Here is a 13,674-nt window from a genome sequence, read left to right as displayed (position 1 = left end):
TAAGAAGAAAAAGGGGAAAATGAAGATAGATTTTTAAAAGAAGCTTTTATATAAATATAGAGCATCGTGGTATTTGAAAATGTGAAGTGCCTTATGGAGGGAATTTTTAGAAAAACAGACCTTGATTGAGTCATGTATACATCTTTGTTCAAGTCAATTTCTGATACTGGTTTGGTCAGTTCTTAATCATATACTCATCTGGAGTCAGGAGAGAAGGATGCCTGAATGTGACAGCTTTGGTTGACACTGTTCAAGGCCAGGGTTCAGATTAGGCTCTAGAATATAGGTTGCGAAAACTAAGCAATATCATTGAATCTGTTTGTGAGATACTGGCCAAAAATTCAAGGTTACACAAAAATTAGATTTTTATTAGTTATCAAATAAGAACTTCTTTGTTTTGTTAAAATATAATTGCTTTGGACCTTATTTAAGAAAAACAAGGAAGAATTTTAAATTATCAATGACCAACTTAGCTGGCTTCGTGGAATGACATACTTTACATGATTCATATATTTTTCAACATCATTATTATTTTATAAATGCCATTTGGTAGCAAAAATACATCAGTACTAGAAATTTACAGTGTCCTAAAATAATAATCGTAATTGCTTTAATCTGTTATCTAGGCACTAAGATGTTTTTCAGCATTACGAAAAGAATTTAATGACTTAAGATTGATTTGTTAATGCTAAGCCATTTCAACTAAAACTGACTGGATGGAAACCACTGAAGTGCAGCAGAGAGCAGACTTTGCTCTAATTTATTCGAATTAATTTTTTTCTTTGGCTTTTTATATCCCTTTCTATATATAGTATAAGGCATCGCCAAATAATCTCTTTATAAAAGACTCTCATTATTGAAAAAGACTTCAAAGTATTAGGCTTCTATTTTAAACAACTCAATAATTCAGTCTGTCTCTACCTGCAATGGAATATTTTGCTTTTATGAACATTTCTAAGAGATTATGAACGAAATGCCATTTTCTTGGTATATTGTCTTCATGATATAGCAATGCAATCATAAAATGTCTTCAAGAGGAGTAATAAAAGTTTAGAAATAGTAGTCAGATGAAAACAAAGTACTTATGAAATAAAAACATGAATAAACTAGAAAAATTTGTAATAATTTTATGAAAGAATAAGTAATTATCCTTTATGGTTTTTTCCTTCTTATTTGGGGTAAACAAAGATAATCCAATCATACTGGTAAGGCTTGTCACTAGATACTGGCTGTGAAGTCATGATAATCAGGTGGAGACCCCAGTGGCCAGTATTTTCAGTTCCTAGATGAGTTCAGCAAGAAAGTGACTGATTACTAACTAGCAATCAAAGAAAGTTTCATCTTCTTATCAATTCGTTTCTAAAATTACCTGTCAATTAATTGTGAACATATGTAGATTCATGATAAAACCCACTGAATATTAGAGTTAGTGATATGTATTCCTTTGCCAGGAACCAACAGGAAAGGTGAAATTGGCAACATGATTCCTTTTATCATTTGTAACCTAGAAATTTTCTTCCTGAGAAAAAAATTTTTCATCTGCTACAGTCTATAAGCTATTTTTCTTGTTTTTCTGCCCTACTCTTTCGTACTTAAAAAAAAAAAAAAGAAAAAACTCATTACTTTGACTTTTAAAACCTCTATTGTAATTTGGTTAGATGCTAGTGTCTTCTTCAAAACAGAAGAGTTAGGATGACTAATGATGATTCAGCAATTGGATGCAAGTTATTTATTTTGAGGTTTATGTTTCAAAATTAAATGGAAGCCACGTAAATGTTCACATGTATGGAGCACCTGCTCTTGGCCTAGCACTGGGCCAGTTCAGAAAACACGATCTCTAGGTCTCTGGGGAGGGAGATTTCTCCTATAAGTCCTGAATCTAAGCATAAAAGATTTTCCCAACTTTCCAAATCTCTCCATAATCCCTTCAGTCAGTCAACAAGTGTTTATTGAATGACTCCTGCATGTTCCACATTGTACCAGGGCTTGGAGCAATATAAGAAATACTACCAGCATTGCCTTTAAGGAGCTTGGAGAGACAAGATTAATAGATTGGAAACAGTAGGCTAGAGCCACAAAGGACACTGCTTCATATTAAATTTTAAGGCACTGATGAAAGGAAATGTAGGTGTGTGGCAGCTGGGGAGTCGCTGTTGGCTAGCCTAGTCAGGGTGGGCCAGGAGCACATTCACCCATCTGTGCTGTTTCTTGAGCACTTACTATGTGCCAGATGTGGCAACAAATACTTTCTATATCTTCACTCACTTAATACTGTCTACAATTCTACACTTCAGATGGTTTTATTCCCCTTTTTACAGAGGAAGAAATGAATGCCTAGAAAGGTTAAATAACTAGAATTTAATCAGTCTATGCTGTGTATATGTACTCTGCCAAACCTATCAGAGGAGTCTTAAAATCCCTTCTTGGCCCTCCTCGCCTAAGAAAATGTTTACAGTGCTCCCTCCTCTGAACTTCTCTAAGAACCTGTGTGCTTCAACTTGCCCACAATGATTGCTATATTTTCCTCCATGTCTAGCCAAGGGCTTTGCCCCTACAAATCAGTCAGCTATTTTTGAATGAATGAATGAACAGATGAAAGACTTTATTGACTGCTGATTTCCTATTTATACTCCCTGAAATATTCTGCAGCATAGAGTAGTTACTCTTATTTCACTATTCCATTTGGATGGGATATTTAATTAGGGTTTCTTACTATGTTACATGTAAGAAGCACATCTTAAGAAGGAGAAAAGTTAAATTAAGACGGTGTTTCCTTTCAACCAAGAATCACTAGATGTGCTATGTAAGTAATGTACTCCATTTTGGGAATCAAGTAGGGGAAAGGTTGGTTTCCTGAAATAATCATTGCTATGGTTATAAGCAGACCATTTATTTGAACAGGACATTCCCTCAATTTACCCTGTCAAGTCCATGCAGAATAAGAAATTGCAATTTTATCAGCTTTCTAAAGTTAATAGCTCTGTTTTATAACTTACTGAAGTTAATGAAATAAATTTTTAAAGCAGTATGCAATTCCCATTGATGTTAATAGATCTTGCGTGGCTAAATCCCTATGTATTATTTGAAAGTACATTTCCAAGGTATCTCACAGCCCTCCTTCTGAAGGAATCATTGCATCTATTTCATTGGTGGTGGTGTAATTTATATTTTCTTCAGAGAAATGCTGAACTGTAAAATAACCAGTTAGATTGCTCATATAGTACAAAACCAATCTAAATTAACCTCAACGTGGCTTTTGGATATGCTTTTTATTTTAAACTATACAATATCAAGTGGATGCCAGAGTTCATAATGTCGTCATTTACCTTCATACCAGTAATTAACATTGTGCCTGTTGTTTTTAGATGCCAATGTGAATGTCATCTACATCTGCTCCCATCATATGAATGACGAGCTAGTGCAGTATTACAAAAAAATCCTAAGTCTACACGCAGCCGTCAAATCGGGGAACCTTGAGGACAGAAGTGACCTGCAGAACAGGTTCAAAATTATCACCCCTGAAGCTGTAAACATCTTCCCTGTGAGTTTGTCTTCCAATTACTACGGCTTCAGGGATGCAGTAAAATTAAATTGGAAATTTTATAACTTGCAACGCTCTGGTACACATCAGTGAAATATTATTGCAGGTTTAACAGCTTTACTGATTAGACTACTAGTTGGCCTATAGAAAATAAATATTCCAGTTTAACTTTTAGACTTAGTGGAGCTACCCCTGCCCAGTTTCTCTATAGCTGTAGCCTAATTCCAGTTAGTAGGCAGTACCATCAAGTGGGTGGATTTATAACATGTACCATTCCTTTTTCTTAATTTTGTGTGGAGGACACTAAGGCAGAGAAAGGCTGGGCCTGCCCAAAGTCACAGAGCTAGTTAGGAACAGAACTAGACCAGGCCCTCTGTTTTCTGATCCACACAGGTACTCTGTGTTTTTTCCCCTGAGGGGAATTTGGCCTGATTTACCATATCAGATGGTCCGTAATAAACAATGTTCAGGTTGTTGTTGTTGTTGTTTTTAATTGTGCTGATTTTTAGTGAATGGAATGAATTCTGAGTGGACTCCTATTCCTAGACAAGAGCCTTTGGGAAATTCATGGAATGATAAAGGCACCATTCTAGAATAAGGCAGTACAACACATGGCTTAAAATGAGTTTCTCTACATTTTAACAAGAATTCAAACTTTCCATGTTAAACAGCCAACAGTTTAATACCTCATGGACTATGCATTTTTGAGGAGACTTTTTTTAGTGTAATTAAAATAAAGATAGCTGTCTCCATTTACAATTGAGATGCATCAAAGTCAGCCATCTATTTCCGAAGTGACTGCATGCTATACACATAGGGAACATCTATGTGTTGGGTGACTACCCATTAACACTTCAGATGCACCATGATTTGATAAAAAAATAAAATAAAATAAATAAGTGGGGGTAGCAGAGGGACCTAAGGAAAGACCTGCTAGGCTGGGGAAGGTTGCAGTAGCATTTCTACTTTGCTATTATACTCAGTGAATTGTTTTCAGGGTTTACTCTCTTCCAACAAGATGAAGATTTTATTTTTTCATAACTGGATGCCTCAATATTCCCCTAAAAACCCTCTGCTGAGCTTTGTTTCATTGGCACTTTTGGCTGTGAAAGAGGAAGGCAAGGACAGGGCTGGCCAAGCAAAAGAAAGGACAAGTGACAAATCACTACCACGTACATACATCCTGGGGAACCTTCCAATATCCTCCACCAGTGTAAGAATTTTTTTGGTGCTTCCTAGTTATACATTGGCCTCAGTGACATAGTTACTATGAACATTAGGATGCAAGGAAGAAAATGAACTACCATTCGTGTTTAGTTAAATTCCTGATTTTCTCTAGCCAGAAAATTAACCTAATGGCTGCCAGTAAGGAGTTTCTGCACATCTGAAATACCCATGTACATTGAAGAGGCATAGAATGGGAAGGGGCACTAGGTTGGGGAGAAGAAAAGTGAGAAAACTAAAAACTAACATTTTTCTAATTCTTAGCATACAGTTTTTTTTTTTGTTTTGTTTTGTTTTTTCTCTCTTTTTTGAGATGAAGTCTCACTTTGTCACCCAGGCTGGAATGCAGTGGCACGATCTCAGCTCACTGCAACCTGCAACCTCCACCTCCTGGGTTCAAGCGATTCTCCGGCCTCAGCCTCCGAATAGCTATGATTACAGGCATGTGCTACCACACCTGGCTAATTTTTGTATTTTTAATAGAGACAGGGTTTTACTATGTTGGCCAGGCTGGTCTTGAACTCCTGACCTCAAGTGATCCACCTGCCTCAGCCTCCCAAAGTGCTGGGATTATTGGTATGAGCCACTGCGCCCAGCCCAGTTTCTCATTTGATTCTCAGAACAATGCAACAAGATGGAAAGATAGCTCTTTTTATCAATCTCCTTTTATGGCTGAGGAAACCAAGACTCATTTTTTCGTTTAAGGTGATTAGTAAGGCCAGAGTGTCAACCAAAATCTCTCTACCCCCGAGTAGTATCATGAGTCGGAATGACTGTCTTGCTCCTGGACGACCCCGTGGCCTTGGGCAAGCCCCCTTACCCCTCTGTTCCGCTGGTCCTCATCTGTAAAATGAGATAATTGATTAGATCATCTCAGAGTCATCTTCAACTCTGTCATCCTATTATCTGAGCACTGTGCCCTTGCGAGTCCACTCTTTGCCTTCTAAGCTTGAGACAGGCACTTTCAGATGCACAGAGTTACACACATAGTATAAGTTTTCATCTTTGTGAGTAGAAACAGGCAAAGTTTTAAGTACTTAACAGTTCTCCTCATAGCTCAAGTTTAAATTATTTGAGTAATTACTCATAAGCAATCAACTTTCTAAAAATACAAAAATTAAATTCTCACTTTCAAATCAGTTGTTTTTTATGTTTGGTTATTGCTTTTTCTTTTTAATGGGTTTGAGAGATTGTATCAGTGCTGATTTTCATTTAAATGATAGCTATGAGATTTTTTTAGAGCATGCCAAAAATCTGTTTGTACATCTCTCCAAGTTACTATATGATTCTTGAATTTGTAATGGTAAAACAGGCTCTTTATAAAAATCATCATGTCTATTTTTAGACATTTCAATGTTTATGAAGACATCCTTAACAACTATCTTTTATCGAGGGTCAAAAAAAATCAGCGGTGATAAATTAAATGTAGCCATCATTCTATGGAACTAGAAACATTTTAGATTTTGTCATCGGTGTTAATCCATTGCCTCGATCTGATGATACTGATGTTCTCCAAATGATCATACAAGACCTGTGATTAGTGATACATCCTTTGCCATCAGTCATTCTCATTTAAATCTTTATTAAACACATATCAAACACAATACTGTTACAGCATCTTGCCTGGAATATGAGACATGTCCGCAGATAACTATAATACAGAGTCGGGTAGAGTACTTGCCAATAGAAACAAGCTAACCTAGAGGAGACAGAAATCCATCCTGGCCAGAAATTTGCCCAGAATGTTAACATTAGGTTCTATTGCATCTGCCATCCCCCTTCACATCTTATAAACCCACAAGACCTTTACTACTCCCTCGATAAAATGGGGAACTTGTGGCAGCAGTGGCATGCCAATTGTGTTAACTGGGTTTAAATCCTGCCTCTGCTGTTTGCTAGCTGTGTGACTTCGGGCAAATCACTTGAGTCTCAATTTCCCCATCTCCAAAATAGGGATAGTTAATTGAGTCAATGTCATACGGATCAAATGAGAGATCACATGGCAAGGGCTTTGATCTTGTGAACTTACCATGAGAAGACTGCTGCTCTGGAATGCTCTTCTGGGTGCCCTGAAAAGCCCACCATGGACATTGTAACTCAAGTCACCGAGACAGTGCATTTTTTTTTTCGTGTCTTCATTGGAATACTTTATGGGAAAAAGAAAAGAGTGAAATAAGGAAGAAAGATAGTGACTAACCAGATGGGAAACACAAACCTGCCAGGTGCTCTCACTGGCCATTGTCAAGTGGAACATTGGATTTCCTAGAACTGCATTCTCAGAAGTATGTTTTTTAAATGGATTTAAGGCCAGGTGCAGTGGCTCATACCCATAATCTCAGCACTTTGGGAGGCTGGGGCAGATGGATCACTTGAGCTCAGGAGTTTGCAACCAGTCTGGGCAACATGATAAAACTCAGTCTCTACAAAACATGCATAAATTAGCCGGGCATGGTGGCGTGCACCTATAGTCCCAGCTGCTTGAGGGGCTAAGGTGGGAGGATCGCTTAAGTCTAGGAGGTTGAGGCTGCAGGGAGCCGTGTTTGCACCACTGCACTCTAGCCTGGGTGACAGAGTGAGACTCTGTCCCGACTTAAACACACACACACACACACAAAAGATTTAAAATTATTGTAGAAAAGGCATATTTCATAGAACTAAGGAACTGGGAATAGAACACCTAATCTGGAGGAAGGGCCCAGTAGGGGAAATCACATAAATCCACTTCTTGGAGTAGCTCTGTTTTTTGCCTTTTCAAATTGTAGTAAAATATACATAACACAAAATTTACCATTTTAACACTTTTTTAGTGTACAGTTTAGTGGCATTAAGTGCATTCACATTGTTGTACAATCATTACCACTGTCAATTTCAGAACCTTTTATCATCCCAAAAAGATACTCTGTATCCATTAAGCAATAAGTCCAAAAGAGCTCATGTTTTAAAGGGAAAGTTATTTCAGAACTGGAAGGACCCTAGAGACTTCTAATCCAACCCCTCATTTGAATATGAGAAACTGAGACTCAGAAAGGTTGAGTTTTCTAGATCACCTAGCAAATTACAAATTCAGGCAGGACTGAAATGCAGGTGTTCTCCTGAGTTCTGATCTCTTCCTCCCATACTCAGGAGTTACACTCTCCAACAATTTGCAAACCGGTACATCTGATATTCCTTGAAGCAATTACTTAGCATTTCTCCAGATTTTTATGCTGCAGTGAGTAGATAATTTTTCACTGGAATTGGGGAAGTAGATGCTAGTCTGTAACATCCCTTCAACTGCCTTGAGACTCTGGCACTTTTACATTATATTATTTGCATGACATTTTAATGACTTTTTATTTTTTATTTTTTTGAGACAGGGTCTTACTGTGTCACCCAGGCTGGAATGCAGTGACATGATCTCGGTTCACTGCAGCCTTGACCTTCCGGGCTCAAACGATTCTCCTGCCTCAGCCTCCCGAGTAGCTGGGGCCACAGGTGTGTACCAGCACATACCTGGCCAACTTTTTTTAGATAGGGGGTTTTGCCGTATTGCTCAAGCTGGTCTCAAAGTCCTGGGCTCAAGTGATCTGCCCACTGTGGCCTCCCAAAGTGCTGGGATTACAGGTGTGAGCCACGACACCTAGCCTGACTTTATTTTTAAGAAGGTTTTCTCTGTAATAATAATTGTTACCATTTGTCGAGTATCAATGCTGTGTATTATACTAGGTATTTTGCATTTATGGTCTGTCTTTGAAGCCTCAGAGCAACCCAGCAAATGGGTAATTTATATTCTTATTTAACAGGTTAAGAAACAGGCTCAGGGGGTCTAACTTACTTGCTTACATTAATGGAGCTTTTAAGTCAGGCATCCCCAAACTACGGTTCGCTGGCCGCATGCGGCCCCCTGAGGCCATTTATCCGGCCCCCCACCGCACTTCAGGAAGGGGCACCTCTTTCACTGGTGGTCAGTGAGAGGAGCACAGTATGTGGCGACCCTCCAACGGTCTGAGGGACAGTGAACTGGCCTCCTGTGTAAAAAGTTTGGGGACGCCTGTTTTAAGTGATAGAGCTGGATTCAAAGCCAGACCCATTTCACTCCAAAGCCCCATCAGTTTCCTGTGTGCCACGCTGCCTTCTTCTCTAGAGGGAGGAAAACAATCTTGGGTTCTTTTATTCTATCCTTGGGTAATACCTTTCCCATGCCTACTTTCACCTGATAAAATCCCACTCATCCTTCAGAATTCACCTCAACCCCAACCTCTTTCATAATAACAGTACTAGCTAACATTCATTAAGTCCTTATTGTATCCAGGGTACTATTATAAGTGCCTTACATGCATTATCTCATTTAATTTTTACAGCATCCCTATGAGATAGATATGATCATCACACTCATTTTACAGATGAGGAAACTGAGGCATAAGGAGAATGTGTATTTGCCTTTTCAGCTCTCCCCATCAGCATGCCTTTTGAGGACTCTGTAGATCCTTATGGTCCTTCCCTGCCCTGTCTCAGTTATGTGTTAACTGTGATTCGTGTCCCCACCCCTTGAAAGCAGAAACATGGTTGTGTTAGTTTTGGTGTGTGCTGACCATCTGGCTGTTTCCTCTGCCCCCATTAAGCTAGCTAGAATTATTTATTTAATTGAATAAGACAGTCACATGTATTGCTGAGCTGGGTCTAACTAGTCAAAAATAAAACAAAAAGAGTTTTCACTGAAAAATACATTCTAGTCTTGCTGAAATTTTCGATTATTTTCTATTTGTGAATCCTTTCCAGAGTTGTTGCCTAGAACCATGATAATCATTATAAAAGTTCATATTACCTGAAGCAGATTTAGTGGTAGAATTTTGGAAGGAGGGTGTCAGGTCAAGTGCCTTTTCCTACTCAAGCATTTAAAGAGTTGCCAGAGTAGGAATCCGTATAGTGAAGAATGCTATGGGGCTTTTTTCTTCATTTTTTTGTATTGATTTTCCAGCCACTTTAGTGTTAAACCATGCCAGAAGTGTTACAGAGATGAATCACTATTACCCAAAGGCCGCCAGCCTCTTTTCCTTCTGACAGAAGGATAATTCCACGTGGATCAAATAAATACAGATGTGTAGTAATTAGTTCTATTCCCAGTGAGCCTATTTCCCACACACTAAAGATGTGAGCGATTATGGAACCTCACCCCAACAGCTTTTATCAATTTAAACTGCTAAACAACAGGATAGGTCATAACCCAGCCTGCTATTAATAATGTATTTATTATGTGCAACATTATAAATTAGGTATACGGACTAGAAAAAAGGACATCTTTTAACAAGAATAATATGATCTTCCCCTAGCAGCATCATATGTGCCTGGCCACTCACCTGATGTACAGTCCCAAGGCAATCAAAAGAATTAAAAATCTCATCCAAGGAACAGAGGCCTACATCGTCAGCGGACTCCTCCACAGAGATGATTTAGCTGTGGCCGATATGTTAGACATACCCATCCTGGGCTCTGAGCCTGAACTAGCTCATCTTTATAGTACCAAATCTGGAGGTAAACGTGTCTTTGACAGTGCCAATGTGGCAGTTCCTCCTGGAATTTATGACATTTATAGTCAGCAACAGGTATGTGGGGTGGACAAGTGAAGCTCTGTTCAAATATTTGAAACATCCTCTTGATCTTGGACAAGTCTTCTGGAGCCAGCCCTACCCAATGAAGAACAGGTGGAATACTTGAGTTGATTTGAGGGAAATCTACTTTAGTTAGTTAGTTTTGAGATGGAGTCTTGCTCTGTCATCCAGGCTGGAGTGCAGTAGCACAATCTCAGCTCACTGCAAACTCTGCCTCCCAGGTTCATGATTTCCAGCTCATTTTTGTATTTTTAGTAGAGACAGGGTTTCACCATGTTGGCCAGGCTGGTCTCGAACTCCTGATCACTAGTGATCTGCCCACCTTGGCCTCCCAAAGTGCCGTGATTATAGGTGCAAGCCACCACGCCTGGCCTGAGGGAATCTACATGAGACCTTTGTGTTTAAAAATATTTTCCTGTTAGTCTTGCAGAAATTGCTGGAATTTCCAAAATATTTACTCATCTGGAATAAGCACTGTTAAAATGTATATTTTGAACCAATCTACTATCAATATTTAATGCTTTAACATGGATTATTTCATTATCCTATCAGCTAGCCAGTCATTAAATAGGATCCTAAGAAATATGAGAGTCAGTTTTCACTAAAAGCAGTGGGTTTGGAAAGCTCCAGCGAGTGAGCTTCCCCACTGGGTCAGATTGCAGAGGGCCTGTGTACGGAGGGCTGCAGACTTCCTTGGCTCTTCAAGAAGCGATCTAAAGGGAGAAGGGGAAAGATCTCAGAAAAAGGGAAGTCAAACAGCTCCAGGAATAAAACTATCTGTTTTTGAGGTTTTGCCTTGGACAAGGTGTGTGGCTATGCATTCTTCCAGCAGAGTCAGGGCCTAAAACATTGGGAGAAATGTATTAGCCACTAGAAATGTTTTCTCTTTGAGTTAGCCCTGGCAGGTGTTCTCCCATTTAACTGCCATCTGTTTTCATAATAGAGAAAATTAAAAGACAAATGGCTGTTAACATTTCCTAACCTCTGTTTCAGTATACCTCTTGACCGTTACTCTGAGCCAATCACATATTATCCCCTCTCCCCACTTCTTGGGAAACCAAAGAACCATGCCCAATGAGGCAGTTTGTGAGGGACTATTTTTAGGGATCCCCTCCTACTCTCAGTTGCCTGATCATGTTGCTCTCCACCTCACAGCCACTGAGCTAAAAAATGAAGCCTTTCAACAAATCAGACTTTGCAGAGATTAGTTCGAAGAAACTATTAGCTTATTAAGTCACCCACAAGTATTTTAGTCTTGTTAGAGTGTTCTTGGGCACTTTTCATGAGCTCAAGACAGAGGTTTCTCTTAACCCGGGGAAGTCACAGGCAATTTTAGTAGGAGTGGAGTAGAGAGGATCCCCCTGAGCCATTATGTCACTTCCATTGTCATTAGAAATGTCAAATTCCAGTGGTGACTGGAATTTGAAGATAACAAGATAGATTGCTTGACTCTGCTTCCCAAAAGAATATTTGGCTGTTATACTTATTACAGGCAAAATGAACTTTTAAATGATATTATTTCACACATTAAACAATCTTCACAACTTTAAAATGTATGTGCAATATTTATATTGAGTCTTGCCTTCATCTTTACTGAGGAAATCTCAGGCAATCTTTGCTATGAAATATTTCAGAACTGCATATGTTGACGGTAGTTAAAGATACAGCCACATTTAATACAATAAAATCTCCCTCTAGTGCTAGTATTCAGAAGTATGACTAAAAATCTCCTTATGGACACATCAGATTTGAGAGATGTCATTTGACCTATGGTATGTGCAAATTGTGTAACAATAAACCAACATTTCACTGAGTTCTACTCTATTTGTTTGAAAAACATACATCTGAAGTCATCAAGAATTAAAATATTCCACTGAGATTTTTCCAGATAGTGACTATCCTACCTAATTTATCTGAGCATGTCAGCATTTTGAATCTGCAGATGGGGATGAATTAGTAGCACTGACTTTTTACCAATGTGCATCATAAACTCAAAGCTGGTGAAAGAAGGCTGTGATTATTTTAACTTAGGTTATTAAGTATTTTCTGACTTTCAGTTGGACTTTAGCAGTAATCATTTTTCTGCTCTTTACCAGTATAAAATGAATCACGGCTAAAAAAAAATGTATTACATCTTTTGAACAGATAGACTCAAACAGAAAAGTGATAAATGTTTGGAAATAGCATAGAGTCATTTGGTTTGTGATTCGTTTTTTTAAATCTAGCATGAACACAGTGAGCGTTTCCTGTTTTGATCCATAAAGTAACTGTGCAAGTTCTCTTTCTGGCATCTGCTCCATATGAAATATTGACAGCTTTGGTTAAATAATCAAAAATGGCGATGCTATTTTAAAGCACTGTTCAATTTTCACTTAAAGATAGCACATAATTCTTTCCAGTGGTGCAGTCTTTACAATACTATTGATCCTTTTCATTACTGTAGAGGATCCATCAATGATGCCTATTTATAGGATTCTCAGAAGCAACAAATAATAAGATTTGGAAGAAATAGATAATAATTCTGTTAGTAGTTGAAACCTCCAAATATACTTTATATCTAAATATGTAATTTTTAAAAATCTATGCCAGACCACCTTCCCTTATACTAGCAAAAGAATTTTACTTGATGTTAGCAGGCCAAAGACCATTCTCCTTCTGCAAAGTGTGATCATAATACGGCAAAATATGATTAAATATAAAATCTATATTCTCAACACATTAGAGAAAGAAACAACTTTGGAAGGCACATTTTAAAAACTTCCCTAGACTGTATTCCTCACCATATGGTTTGTAGACCGGAGTTCTGTCATTTAAACACTAAAATTATCAATAAACACTACTTGATAATTAGGGAGCTAAGATAATTTCAATATTCACTCTCACTGAATATCCCATAGTTGTAAGAGGTTTCCAGAGACCCCAAGTATGGCCATTTTGCTCTCTCTTCCACACTGCCATGTAGTATAATATCCCCAGGAAGATTTGCTGGATAGACACAACCCAGAAGAACAGATTGGGCCTTTAATTAAAATATTTTTAAACTGATCGCCCCAAACTTCAACAGAACTGTAAATCATGAGATCTTTCACACCCTTTAGTTTAAAAAAAAAAATTAATGGGCAAACAGAACTGATAAAAAAAAAAAAGGATAAGAGTGTCACAGAGTCCTTCAGTACTGGAAACCATAGCCAAGAGCAGTATGGGAAAGCTCAGGAGACAGAATGCTTAGTGTTATTTCATTGCTTTCTGGGAAATATTGACTGGAAAGTCTTATAAGAAGATAAGACAAAAAAATCATTTTCTGATCTAATGAGGTATTAT

The 13,674-nt window shown here is 38.2% G+C and overlaps 1 protein-coding gene across 3 annotated transcripts in view; it reads left to right on the top strand.

Annotated features, from left to right (window-relative positions):
• The window catches only part of IQCH (IQ motif containing H), a 267,605-nt gene that overhangs the window by 155,574 nt on the left and 98,357 nt on the right, over nucleotides 1-13,674 (top strand). For all 3 annotated transcript variants that reach the window (XM_074392752.1, XM_074392750.1, XM_074392751.1), the window contains one exon: nucleotides 3,366-3,541. In XM_074392752.1, coding sequence (XP_074248853.1) covers nucleotides 3,366-3,541 — 176 coding nt within the window. The remainder of the gene's footprint in view (nucleotides 1-3,365; nucleotides 3,542-13,674) is intronic.

This window comes from Saimiri boliviensis, chromosome 2 (genome assembly GCF_048565385.1).
Source record: "Saimiri boliviensis isolate mSaiBol1 chromosome 2, mSaiBol1.pri, whole genome shotgun sequence".
Taxonomy (NCBI): Eukaryota; Metazoa; Chordata; class Mammalia; order Primates; family Cebidae; genus Saimiri; species Saimiri boliviensis.
The sequence above is the reverse complement of the archived record's forward strand: the minus strand, read 5'-3'. Positions and strand labels throughout refer to the sequence as shown.